Source organism: Montipora foliosa, chromosome 8 (assembly GCF_036669935.1).
Source record: "Montipora foliosa isolate CH-2021 chromosome 8, ASM3666993v2, whole genome shotgun sequence".
Taxonomy (NCBI): domain Eukaryota; kingdom Metazoa; phylum Cnidaria; class Anthozoa; order Scleractinia; family Acroporidae; genus Montipora; species Montipora foliosa.
In genome coordinates this window covers 28,390,522-28,403,021 of record NC_090876.1, presented here as the reverse complement: position 1 = coordinate 28,403,021, position 12,500 = coordinate 28,390,522, and the positions used below count along the sequence as shown (strand labels likewise).

The 12,500-nt window shown below is 37.4% G+C and overlaps 1 protein-coding gene across 1 annotated transcript in view; it reads right to left on the bottom strand.

The window, feature by feature from the left end:
• Positions 1-5,902: 5,902 nt before the first annotated feature.
• LOC138012553 (CDK5 regulatory subunit-associated protein 3-like) overlaps positions 5,903-12,500 on the bottom strand; it is a 130,242-nt gene continuing 123,644 nt past the window's right edge. Inside the window, exons 13-16 of the mRNA XM_068859355.1 lie at positions 11,785-11,853; positions 7,119-7,255; positions 6,524-6,695; positions 5,903-6,077 (exon numbers count right to left, since the gene is read on the bottom strand). Coding sequence (XP_068715456.1) covers positions 6,006-6,077; positions 6,524-6,695; positions 7,119-7,255; positions 11,785-11,853 — 450 coding nt within the window. The 3' untranslated portion in view covers positions 5,903-6,005. The remainder of the gene's footprint in view (positions 6,078-6,523; positions 6,696-7,118; positions 7,256-11,784; positions 11,854-12,500) is intronic.

The window sequence follows — 12,500 nt, the reverse complement described above, 5'->3', positions numbered from 1 at the left end:
TAGTTTAAAATGGTTAATTGACCAAGGTATTAAACCATATTGCATTTACATTGCTGCAAAAATTATGTTTATGGAAATACCAAAATTAAGAATTTGTTTTAAAGATAGTTTAAATTTCCTTCAGATGCCATTAAAAGTTTTTCCTAAAACATTACGTTTGGATGAACTCATAAAAGGATATTTTCCGCATTACTTTAACAAAAAATGCGATAAAAATTATGTCGGTTGTATACCAGCTAAAAAACACTATGGATACAATCAAGTGAAATCTGATAAGCGAGAAAAATGTCTCAAATGGTATGAGGAACATGTAAATAATGGTTGTTTTTTTATTTCAATAAAGAGCTGATTGAATATTGCAGATCAGATGTAGACACTACGAAGGTCAATGATAAAGTTTCGGGAAGACTTCATAAAATTGGAAAACATTGATCCATTAAGATATATTACAATAGCTAGTGTTTGTATGGCGATTTATCGTGCAAATTATATGCCTCAAAAAACAACTGCTGTTGTACCTGAACATGTGAAAACAGACAATTTCAGTAAAATGCTATTATGTGGTTAGACTACATTGCATACAAAAATAACATACAAATACATCATGCTTTAAACGGAGGTGAAATACAAATAATTATAAATAATCAAATATACAAAGTTGGCGGTTATTGTGATAAAAATAAAACTGTATATGAATTCTATGGGTGTTTTTGGCATGGATGTCCAAATTGTTATAGATCAAATATTATTAGCAATATTATTATTATGGGTACAAAAATACAAACGAAGAAATTGAATTAAGAAAGCTAAATTCAAACATGTTTGAGTATATGAATGTCAACTAAAAAATAACAAAGATTTCCAAAAAATCGTCGCAGTTTATATCCAACAGTTCAACATTATAAAAAATATCCTATAGGTCACCCAACAAAAATATTCAATCCTGAAAAATATAATGAAAAATGATTTGGTTTAATTAAATGTAAAGTGTTAGCGCCCAAAAAGTTATATCAGCCTGTATGACCTCAACGGATAAGAGTAGAAAATTATGAAAAATTGATCTTCACATTATGTAAAAAAAAAGCTGAAACAAAAAAAAAAACAATTTAAACAAACAACTCATGATAATAATGAGATTGGAACATGGACAACAGATGAAGTACAAAAAGCTATTTCTAAAGGTTATAAACTACTAAGTGTATACGAAGTATGGCATTCTGATAAAACGAGTGAAGATTTATTCAAAGGTTATAATTGAGGGTTCATGAAAATTGAATTAGAATCAAGTAATTATAATTTTAAAACAAAGGATGAAGAAGAAATTTTCAAAAGTAAAACAAAAGAGTCTTTATATTGATATTGACAAATTCGAATACAATGCTGGTTTAAGAAGTATATCTAAATTATTTCCAAGGATCATAAGGTAAAATCGAATAATTGGAAGAATCGTAGGATCGAAGAATAATTTTCAGAAAGATGCTGAGGTAAATCGTAGAATTGGAAGAACCGTACAATTGGTGAAATGATTTCAGAAGGATATCACGGTAAAATTGTAAAATCGGAGGAATCGTAGAATAATTTCAGAAAGATGTTTAAAACTTAAGTGGTAAATAGGAGAATAGGAACCCTAAATCGGATATACTATTCCTCCAATTTAGCCATAATCGCACTACTCTCAAATAATTTGCTGGGAATTTATTTACGAATTAATTATTGCTGGCGGTCTTGTGTGTGAATCTATTCTTGGCAGGAAAATGATCCAGCACTCCCCCTACTTGGCTCATTGCTGGTAAAACGTTTTTTCGCGTTTTTCAGATGCGGTGTTAATTGATGCACTTCAGATGTGAAGGACGTTCATGTACCCAGCATGACATTGGTGTCTGGTAATCCTCCATAGTCCTTATCCATGCTTCTCTCACAGTTGGATGTTATCATGTCCAGCAAATTGTTTAGCAACTGCTGTCCGCTCAGGAAGTTATGCTTTCTTATTTTTGCCCTCATTGAGAAATCGGCTACGCAGGCGATCAGAAACCTTTAAATAAGCCTGCGAAAAAGATAAGCACTAATTCACTTCTCAGTTTTCTACGTGCTTGCATTTTAACGTATCTTTCGCCATTATCCTGGTGCTGCTGATATTCTACTTGTATTCAACCTGGACGAAATCATCTCAATCACTTTACCTATATCTCTTTTCAACTTAGCAATCGAATTTTTAGATATACATAGCTTTTAGACTATTTGTATACGAATCTTGTGAATAACGGACAAAGATTCTGGAGTTCACTGTGTTGGTCAAGCGACTGATTATTGTGTTTTTCGGAAATTTTATAAGTGGATTTCATCACTAAAATACGGTTTCCCTTCCTCTAAGAAAATTAAAAATCTTGTCGAGGGCTTTGCTGTAAGCCTGTGGCTTTACAAATTCTGCTGGACTGAAAATGGCAAGAACTGCAAGAGGAATGATAATACCTTAGGGTAAGCCGGTTTGAATGGCTCTTAGTGCGTCTATCAGTTTCTTTGGGAGTGACTCAATTTTGCAAAAAGGATCAAGACAACTGACACAGTTGTCAGTTTGTTGCTTGGCAGAAAAATAAACCTGTTTCAAAAATTTGGTCGTTGAGCACTCCTGTCTATACATATCAACAAGGAGATTGATCACGGTTTAAGATACATCATTGTTTTTCACGCGATCATCGTGCTTTATGAACGAGAAATACATATACATCAATCTCCTTTGCTCTTTTTGTTTGATGCTACAGAAAGGAGAAATACTGGGAACCAGGAAGACGAGTGCGTATCCATGTATCCACCCAATTTCGGTTATAGCTTCAGGGTGGGAGGGTATTCTGCAGTTAAGCCGATTTGTTTTATCAATGACGCATAGCATACGCTAACAAATGTTTTTTAGAAAACGCTTGAAGAAAGGGAGCAGCAATGGTTTTAAAATTTCGCTAAGGACCATTCTGAAGATTGTTTTCAAACAAGACGGGAGTAAATCTAGTTCAGGGTTTTCTTAATTTGGATTTTGAGAATCACTAGAGACCGTTGTAGTGTGAAACGGGAATATTTAGTTGGTTTCGTATGCTATTTCAAAATGCCTTTCACATCATAGACACAGTCAGCAAACAACAACATACATTTCAAACGCTTTATTAAAAGTTGATAGAAACGATAGTTCTTCGACCATCGAAGATTAATTAGAAATGCGTTACTTAACAATATTTGTTACAAGCTTTGACTTTACATTTTTCAAGCCCTAACGACTACGCATATCTCGAATATTCTTGCTAACCAGGCCGACTTCAGTGTAGGTCTTCTTTTCCATAACGACATAATCCGGCATGAGCACATACAGCAAGACGTTGTCCATGAACTTCTTGCTACAGGACACGAAACCAACACTATCTTGCTTGCCATATTTGTTAAAATTGACAGCACCCATTTTATTAAACGAATTCTCTTTTGCAATCCTCTCCAAAGCCACGGTACTCTTATTAGATTGACCAAGTAGCGCACGGTGAGGAAAAAAAAAAACCCAAAGCTTGCATATTGTCAATAAGAGGTAGAGATTTTTTCGAGATGTTTACAACTCCAAATCGCAACACACAATAAGAAAATCTTACGAAGAATGTGTTATTTAATATAGTTATTTGCAAGCAAAGCGTTTGTAGATTTATGTCACAATAGCGAAGTCCTGCTTGTTTGGGCTTGCCCTCGTAGACCATACCATCCAATAATCGGACCATAACATTAAAAAGGCTAAAACATCTCACTCCTTTATGTAAGAAAGAGCTACTTCGATATGGGTCAGCTGTGGCAGCGCTAATCTAGCTAGTCTAGGAATAATTCTACTAAGATGAGAAGATTTTCTGTTTGTAAAATTGTGCAGAAAGGCGACTGAGCTGGTATCGTTGACTACGAGAAAGTGCCTCTATTGACAACGAACAATAAACATAACGTGCTCAAAGTGCTGAATGTTCAGTCTGTGGAACATAAAGGGCAGAAACGAAAACTTCTGCTCACTGAAGACGGAACAGTTTACAAAGTCAAAATAATCAAGCTAGAAACTATTGTACAACCTGGACAATGTGTATAAAAACTACTATGTAGTTCAACTCTTAGTGCTTAACCCCAGAACATTAATTATCTGCTTTCTTTTTATGCAAGCATCCAAGCAAAGTGGCATCCTAGCAACTCTTTTTTTACTCTAAAATCAGAGCGCTTTCGCATTCGCCAAACCCCCTTTTTCTCCTTCTTGATTTTGTAAACTGTTCCACGGACTGAACATCCAGCACTTAGAGCACGTGAAGAGTGATAACAAGGACAACTGACTGACGTAGAATAATGAAAATCCCCCTGCCAATTCCCTAAATAATCCGAACCTATCCCATTACTGCCTGCAGGCCTCTGTGGTTAATTTTTGACTAACTCGTCCCCACTCTACCAACAGAAATTGCACTTTTCGCGTAACACCTTTCGGTGATTACTTCGTTGATTTTCTGCTTTTGTGATTGGATTGCCTGAGCACCCAAGCCATCATTGAGTTCTGGAGTTATCATGAATTTTACAGCATTTTCTCTGCTTTCATATTTGAGATTATCCCGAGCTGTCGTATTTGGCCAACCAACCCAACCATTGAACTTTGATTTTGATATTGTGTCTTTCCTGTTGTACAACTTTTCCATACAAGACAGATCATCATTGGCGTGGTCACACGTTACACATTTTGTTTTTAAAAATGGCCCTCGATTGGTGTCCTGTTCCATTCCCTAAGGAATGGCACAGAACCCTTCATCCGAGCAAGCACCCTTTCAAGGTCGATGTTTCTTGCTGAAACAAGCGTGATGTCCTCCTTGAGTGGTTTGCTTCATTTCAATCATTCCCGTACAGGCGTTCATGTTGTAACTCGACTACACGGAACATGCAATGTATGTATGTAAATTCTTACATACATGCATTGCTGTTAACTTTTTATGGCAAGAGAGGTTTTACAATGACACATACGCATTGTCTCCTTTGTTGTGGTATGCTCTTCAGTGTGTTCAAGTTTATGGAAAACGGCTCATCCACAAATTGCATCGCATAAAAATGAGCCACAAACTGCCACTAAAACATGCAAAAGTCGAATCGACAAGGGTGATAAAAGCGATTCACAAATCGTACGGAAAGTTTGATTAGTGGGGACAGCTATGCGACAGTACTATTTTTCGGGTTGAAAGATCATATCTTCAGGTGTTTGACTTAGTGAGTATTAAACGTGTATGCCATCCCCTTTCCTTTGCTGTCAGACATGAACTCTCTAGAAGCCATGCCAATACTACGATGTTTGCTCCCAATATCCCCATTCAGCAGGGATGGCAACATGTTCATGTAAGACCGCGTGTTGTGCGCCGAGAAATAACGGTACCCCATGTACCAGCATTCCTTCAATGTATGATTAAATTCCTCCATCACCAAGGTTTTGGTATCCAGGTGATGAAGTGACGAATCCCTTCACGCTCCAAAAACCGTTGAAACGTTGCATTGCAAAACTCTTTGCAAGCATCGGCCTGTAAACGCAATGGTAAAACCTTCAGTCATGGCTGCCCCCATCTTGCTCTTCAAAGGCACCAACCATGCGTATTTGGACAACACACTGATCATCATTAACAACAATGGTACCCTATATTCCACCGTTTCAATGGTTGCACCTCCACCAGATCGGCCACACATTGTTAGTCCACGTTAAACACTAAAACTGGTAACGTCTGGAGCCACCATCGCATGGACAACAACAAGAACAAAAGTTGCCAATGTTAGCATCTAGACACCAGATGATAGTGGCGGTACTACTACTACTACTACTACTACTACTACTACTACTAATGATAATAATAATAATAATAACATCAACAACAACAAAGCCGGCTAAAGGAAGCTGTGTTGAATTGAACCTAAGCGTAATAATAACAACGAAGATACAGCAGAGTTAATAGTACCCAAAATCCGACAGAAGACATTTATCTCTAGATATTGTTTATTTCACCCATAATATTGACAGGTCTATTTTTATATTTCTTGGAAATTTCTTCAGCAATCTGCAAAACAAAAGGATTTAACATTTTCAGTTAATAAAAAAAAAAGGAAAGATCAAAAGTCTGAAAATGTAAGAAAGGTGACACCAGAAATATTTGACACCTTTCGAACAGTGCCTGACAGCTTGGGAGGCTGGTTAGTAAGAACAGTAATGATATTTTGATGTATGTATGTGATGAACAGCTGAGGTCCAGGGATTTGACTAGGTATCCATGTGTGAATGCTCTGCTGATGGGGGACTTAAATTAAATAAAGGCAGGTCAAATTCAACATGAGTTTTCCGTTTTTGGTGTTTTCGAAGGGATTTCCCAACACCATGGAGTCTACCTCTTTGCAAAAAGGGGCAGGGAAATGTTCACTTCATTGGCGCAATACACCCAAAAACGTAAAAGTTGATGACTGAACCTGATCTTTTCCTTTCTACTGTTCCAATTAAATGATGTCTCACCTTCCTTTGCAACTCTTTTGTCTTGGATTTGATGACCTCAAGTTTGGGCTCCAATTCCATCTGTTCTTTGGCTGCAAATTGCCGTTTTTCTGCCATTGTCTTGCTGGAGGACACCATTTTTCCAGAAACGTTAAGTTTCTGTTGTAGTGAGTCTGCTAAGCGGTCCAAATATCTAGATTGAGACAAGGAAGGCAGTTTTATCCTTTTCCAAAAGGAAGACAATGCATGTTCCTGCTTGGCTTCTGAATGTGAAGGTCTCAATCACATAACATATAGACATCTTTAAAAAGGACATTTTTAACAAAGTAAACCATGTCATGTATAAGGGATGACAAGGTCTGTGAAAATTTAGCTTTGTTTCAAGGAACTATAGTATGTTAGCTATTTCTTGAAGCACCTGTGGTGGACTGCAAAGACTTTTCAAGTCAAACCCTGACGTGAACATTTCAACACTCTGTAATTTGCATCGTTGATTATCTCATCACCTCATAATACTATTTAGCATGTGGAATGGCAAAATGGTTTTCACCAAGCAACTTTGTTGCTCGATTTGATAGCTGTTAAAAAATAAAGTGATTTATGCATTGGTCCTAACCTGGGAGAGGTCTTCAGGAGGAACAGATTCTGCATCTTCATTGAAGTAAGTGTGGTAAGGACATCAGTAACAGCAGTCTCCATGGCTTTTATGGAATCGGCAGACTGCATTTGTATCAACTGTGGAGCCGACTGAAACTGCACAAAAATTGTAACGTTGTCTTTAATATCAAGTTACCAAAAGCTATTTAAGGTGGCTCAAACCAGTTTCAACACTTGAAAGAAACGTTCTTATCAGAAGGATTGACACAACGCTTTATCACTTAACAGCAATGTTACTGTACCATATCAAACACCAATTAATGCTGAAAAAGATTCAGTCATTTTTGTGACGTAAAAAGTTACCCTGGCAACATGAAAGCCCCGTAAAAACTCCCCATATTTTGGCTTTAGCTGCTCATATCTCAAAAACGATGTTGGTGACCCCCATAATTAATCCTATAATGTAATCAAAGTTTAAATTTTTTAAAAAAAGTTTAAAGTTTAAGGACAGTGCCTACTAATTCGCAGGTATTTTTGCGCGGTTTACTGAATATAAGGGAAAAGCAGATCTTAACAAGTGTTATTGAAATCCAAAAAGAAAATTGGGGGTAACCACGCATTTTTCGAAAATAAGTAATCAACAATATTCGTAAAAAGCTTTAAAATACAAATCAATGCATGCTGTTCTTTTTCAAGTTGAAGCTTAATTATCTATGAAAAATGCGTGGCTACCCCCAATTTTCTTTTTGGATACCAAAAGCACTTACTAAGTTCTACTTTCTCCGCATAGTTTTGAAGCGCGCAAAAATATCCCTGCATTAACAAGCACCACCCATAGGAAATCCGAGTATCTCGAGATGCGCAGAACGTATGCGCAATAACAATAGTAGGCACCGTCCTTAAAAAATTTAAAAAGTTTAAAAAATTCTGTGGAGCGGATTCAGAGCCACCTTAACTAATTGAAAATTAGTTCCATCTTGGCCTACTGATCATTTTTGTGCAATAAAAAATTGGGGTCACCGAGATCATATATCAGATATGGGCAACTAAAGCCAAAATATAAGGTGTTTTTGCAAGGTTTTCCTGTTGCCATGGTAACTTGTTATGTCACAATAGAAACCCACAAGAGTTGAAACGTGTAACGCGCGTTCACAGGTTCCGAATATTCAGAGCGAACTTATTGGTTGAATGTTTCAGTGCTAAGTACCATATTTGGAAACCCCTCGCTCTTGTTGTTCCAAATATGGTACTTAGCCAATCGAATATTCAGAAGCTCGTTTCCCAGCACACAAGGGGCCGTTGCACGTTTCAACCCTTATGGGTTTCTGGTCACAAAAATTACTGCATCTTGTTCAGCAATAATTGATGTTGCACATGGTACAAGAAAATTGCTGTTACGTAATAGAGTGTTGTAGTGACAGTCCTTTTAATAACAAGGTCTCTGGAAAGTGTTGAAACTGGTTTGAGCCACCTTAATTGTAATGCTAGCAATTCCATTGTCAGCACAGAAGTTTGTTTGAAAAATGTGACAATGACCATTGAGGTGCTAAGTGAATAGAAAATACTTGACAAACGGTGAACACTCCAGTGGATGTCACTTTTAGTCAGGTGGCTTAATGCAAAATTTAGGATTGTTTGTGACAATAGTGATAAAATGCATGAAATTTGGCACACAATTTGCTTATACCTTACAAAATGATATTAGAAGGGGTGCCCATGTCAATCTACTTAAGCTTCTGTTTAAAGGAGATTTTAGTTTTGACCAAATTCAAGATTTCGGGTAGCTGTGGTACGATTTTCTACAGCGTGTACAGGAAGCCTACGCACACTAGTGGATCAGTACTTAGCGTATGATTCCCACCACCCGCAATCAGTAAAACGCGGTATTGTCAAGTGCCTCTACAAGCGCGCCAAACCTCTCGTAACAAAACCCTCTGTTATCTGCAAGGAGAAGAAACACCTGCCTTCTGTTCTTGTCTCCAATGGTTACCCTCTTTCTTTCTTTCTTGCAAAAAATCTCCAAGACCAGGAAACCGAGTAGCAGTGCTGAGCCCATGATCGAGTAAAAGTCTACTGCCGTTTTACCCTATGTCAAATGCCTATCCGAACAACTTTGCCGCTGTCTACAGCAACAAGGCATACGCACTGTTTTCAAGTAGGAGACTACTTTAAGATCATATCTAGTATGACTGAAAGACGCTGTCGAGCCGACTAAACAAGATGGCGTGGTTTACAGGAATCCCTGTGAATGCGATAAAATCTACATCAACAAGACTGGAAGACCTATGCAAGATAGAATCAAAGAACATGAGCGAGACATCCGACTTGCCTGTACCCAGACCCCCACCACTTCAGAACATGCTAACAACACCAGACACAACCTGCTTTGGAATGAGGTAACGTTTATTGATCATGAACCTCATTGGTACACACGCAAGATCAAAGAGGCGATTCACATAAGACTTCACCCTAACAACATCAACAGGGATAGTGGAATAGAAATTCTGGAAGCATGGATGCCCACGATCAAGAAACACAAAAACAAAAGAACCGTACAACAGCGGACCGCCAAAGGAACAACACACTGAAACAAGCGAGGATCGAAATGCACCAGCCACAGCTGCTGAAAACCAACCTATCACACCAGAGCATCCTGCTTAAAAGGTGACGCATAACCAGTCGACCTCATCGCCTGATGAAGACTAGCAGTATGCAGTCAAAACGTCGCGATCTACATCACAAGTGACCACATCGTGAGACAAACAAGAATACTTTATTATTATTACAACCCATACTTTAGCAAGTTGGTTGTAGGCTGGAAGATGACTTAATGAAGCTTTCCAACCAAGACCACGCCGCCAATGTGCCAAATAAATGTTTAAGAGGGCTCAAACCAGTTTTAACACTTTCAATAAACTGAACTATTTAGAAGGACTGAACGTACCCAACTCAGTTTCACTTCACAGCAACGTTATTATGCCATATGAAACACATGCTTAACAAGACGGACTAATGAATGTGACATAATTGGTTACCGGTTGCTTATATCTAAAAAAAACTAACTTGGTGACCCCCATTTTGTATTGCTGGAGAATGATTAGCACATTAAGATAAAACTCTCTGCAAAGTTTAAAAAAATTCTCTGGAGCAGATTCATAGAAGCCTTCACAAATGGAAATTTTAAAGGTGGCTTAAAAAATAGGAAAGTACATAAACAAGTGATCAAATCAAGATAGAAATGCAACATTCGCTTTAAATAGTAGTAAAATAAATCTGTTGAAAATCGCACCACAGATACCCCAAATCTTCAGTTTGATCAAAAACCAAAATCTCCTTAAAATGGAAGGGTGAGCAGATTGACATGGGAACCCATTCTCATATCATTTGGTAGGGCATAAAATTTCATGCATTTATCACCTTTGTCACGATCAAGTCATTAAGCCACATGACTATTATTTTTCTATACCGCACTCAGAAAGCTTCAGTTCAGTTCAGTTCTGGTGCAATAGAGCAAATCGTACCCAATTCAAAACCTTTAGGAATAGAACGTTTTGTTCCAGGTATTTTCTTATCATTTAAATCTGAATGCAACATTATAATGCAAACACAATACACAAAGAACCTTAACCTCGGGAGACTTGAATTGGGCACAACATTGAGTTAGCCAATTTGGTCTATTGCTAGGAACTTTCATGCAAAGTACAAAGTCTGAATCAATCTGATATGGCTAATTTATAGGAATTAGTTCAGAGGCTGCACTTTGTAGGGGCAAAATGAACTTATTTGATACAATGTATTGTTCAGTGGAAAGTTATTGAAAAGAGTGGGTCAAAAGCTATGACAGCATGGAATGCTCAACTTTCCAACATGGCCACTGGCCAAGGTCATTCTATCCAGCCTTATCCCACCAGATCATCAGGATTTGAGCCAATACACATGTAAACTTCAAGCCAATCGGTCCACGTTTAGTTTGCTTCCTGCACTTGCTATCAAAGTGTATACGTGATTCTTCATAATTACAGTCAACATGACTCTCAATACCTCTCTCAGCAATGACAAAATGGCTAAGTTCGAATTTGATTTGGCTCACATGACTGTGAACTCTGGATTCTGTACAGAGCCAAATTCTGTCAAGTTATCAAGCCCTCATGAGCTTGAGAGTCCACTTTTATACAAGAAATGATAAAATTCAAGGCAATGCTTTTGACGACTGTGTTGTCTCAGTACGTGGTATTCAAAAGAGATGATGATGTTTGTTCCGACATGAATATTTTGGTCTCCATCACTATTTTACGTTTATCCTTTACTCTTGAAAAACACCGCACAAGTCATAGTTTTAGCAAAACAAAATTGTATTCCCATGCGAGGATAGACCAATTCCGCTAACTCTATGTTGTACCCAATTCAGATCCCTTGGGAACGTTTTGTTCTAATTATTTCTATATGAATGCTACATTATCTTGCAAATGCAATACACAAAGAATCTTAACCCCGAGAGATTTGAATTGGGTACAACATTGCGTCAGCCGAATTGGTCTATTGACTTGAAAGATCCATATTTCTCATTCAATACATTCACATTTATGATACAATTTCTCTGGTAGTTTGACATAGCTTACCACTATTGACCTCCATGAAGTATCAACCCCTAAAGAAAAGACAACAAAAACCATATACAAACATACCTGATCGGCTGAAAGGACATCAAAGTCACTCTTCATTTCAAGTAATCTATGACGTAAGAATCCCTGAAGCTGATAACAATCAGGGGAGAGATGAGAAGGAATACTTGATTTAATGCTGGTTGGATGAAAATTGTGCTTATATTTATTGTTTTATGTTGATACTTTCCTATACAAGTAAGTGTTATATAGCGCATATGCATATAACTATTTGTATACAAATAACATAGCACATATGTGTTGACATTTATATGAAATGGTCTCCCCGGTCTACCACATTTCTTGCTGTTGCAATGGTAGACCAATGTTGAATGGAATAGACGATATGTATAGGATTTCTAACTGTGTCAACTTTAATATGAATCATGTAGTAATGTATTGGATTAAATAGAAGAGAAAGTAGTTGATTGTGCTGTCTCCTGGAAGGACGAGATTTTCAACTGTAAGGCCATGATCGCAGTTGACATCACCTAGGAACACAATAAATGGTACTGTGTTTCATAATACGAGCCATGTGTAACTTTTGGAGCATCAGATCTGCAGTGGAAAATACTTTGCTCGCTTTCATTATTTGGTATGGAGTCTTCTGTTAGCAATGATGAGTCCAAACACTTGAACATTGATGCCACCGTATGTCACCGTTTCGTGTCGAGTACAATGTGCTTTGCACTTTACTTGCAAACTTCTGAAATGTTTCAGAGCTTAATAATAATAATAAT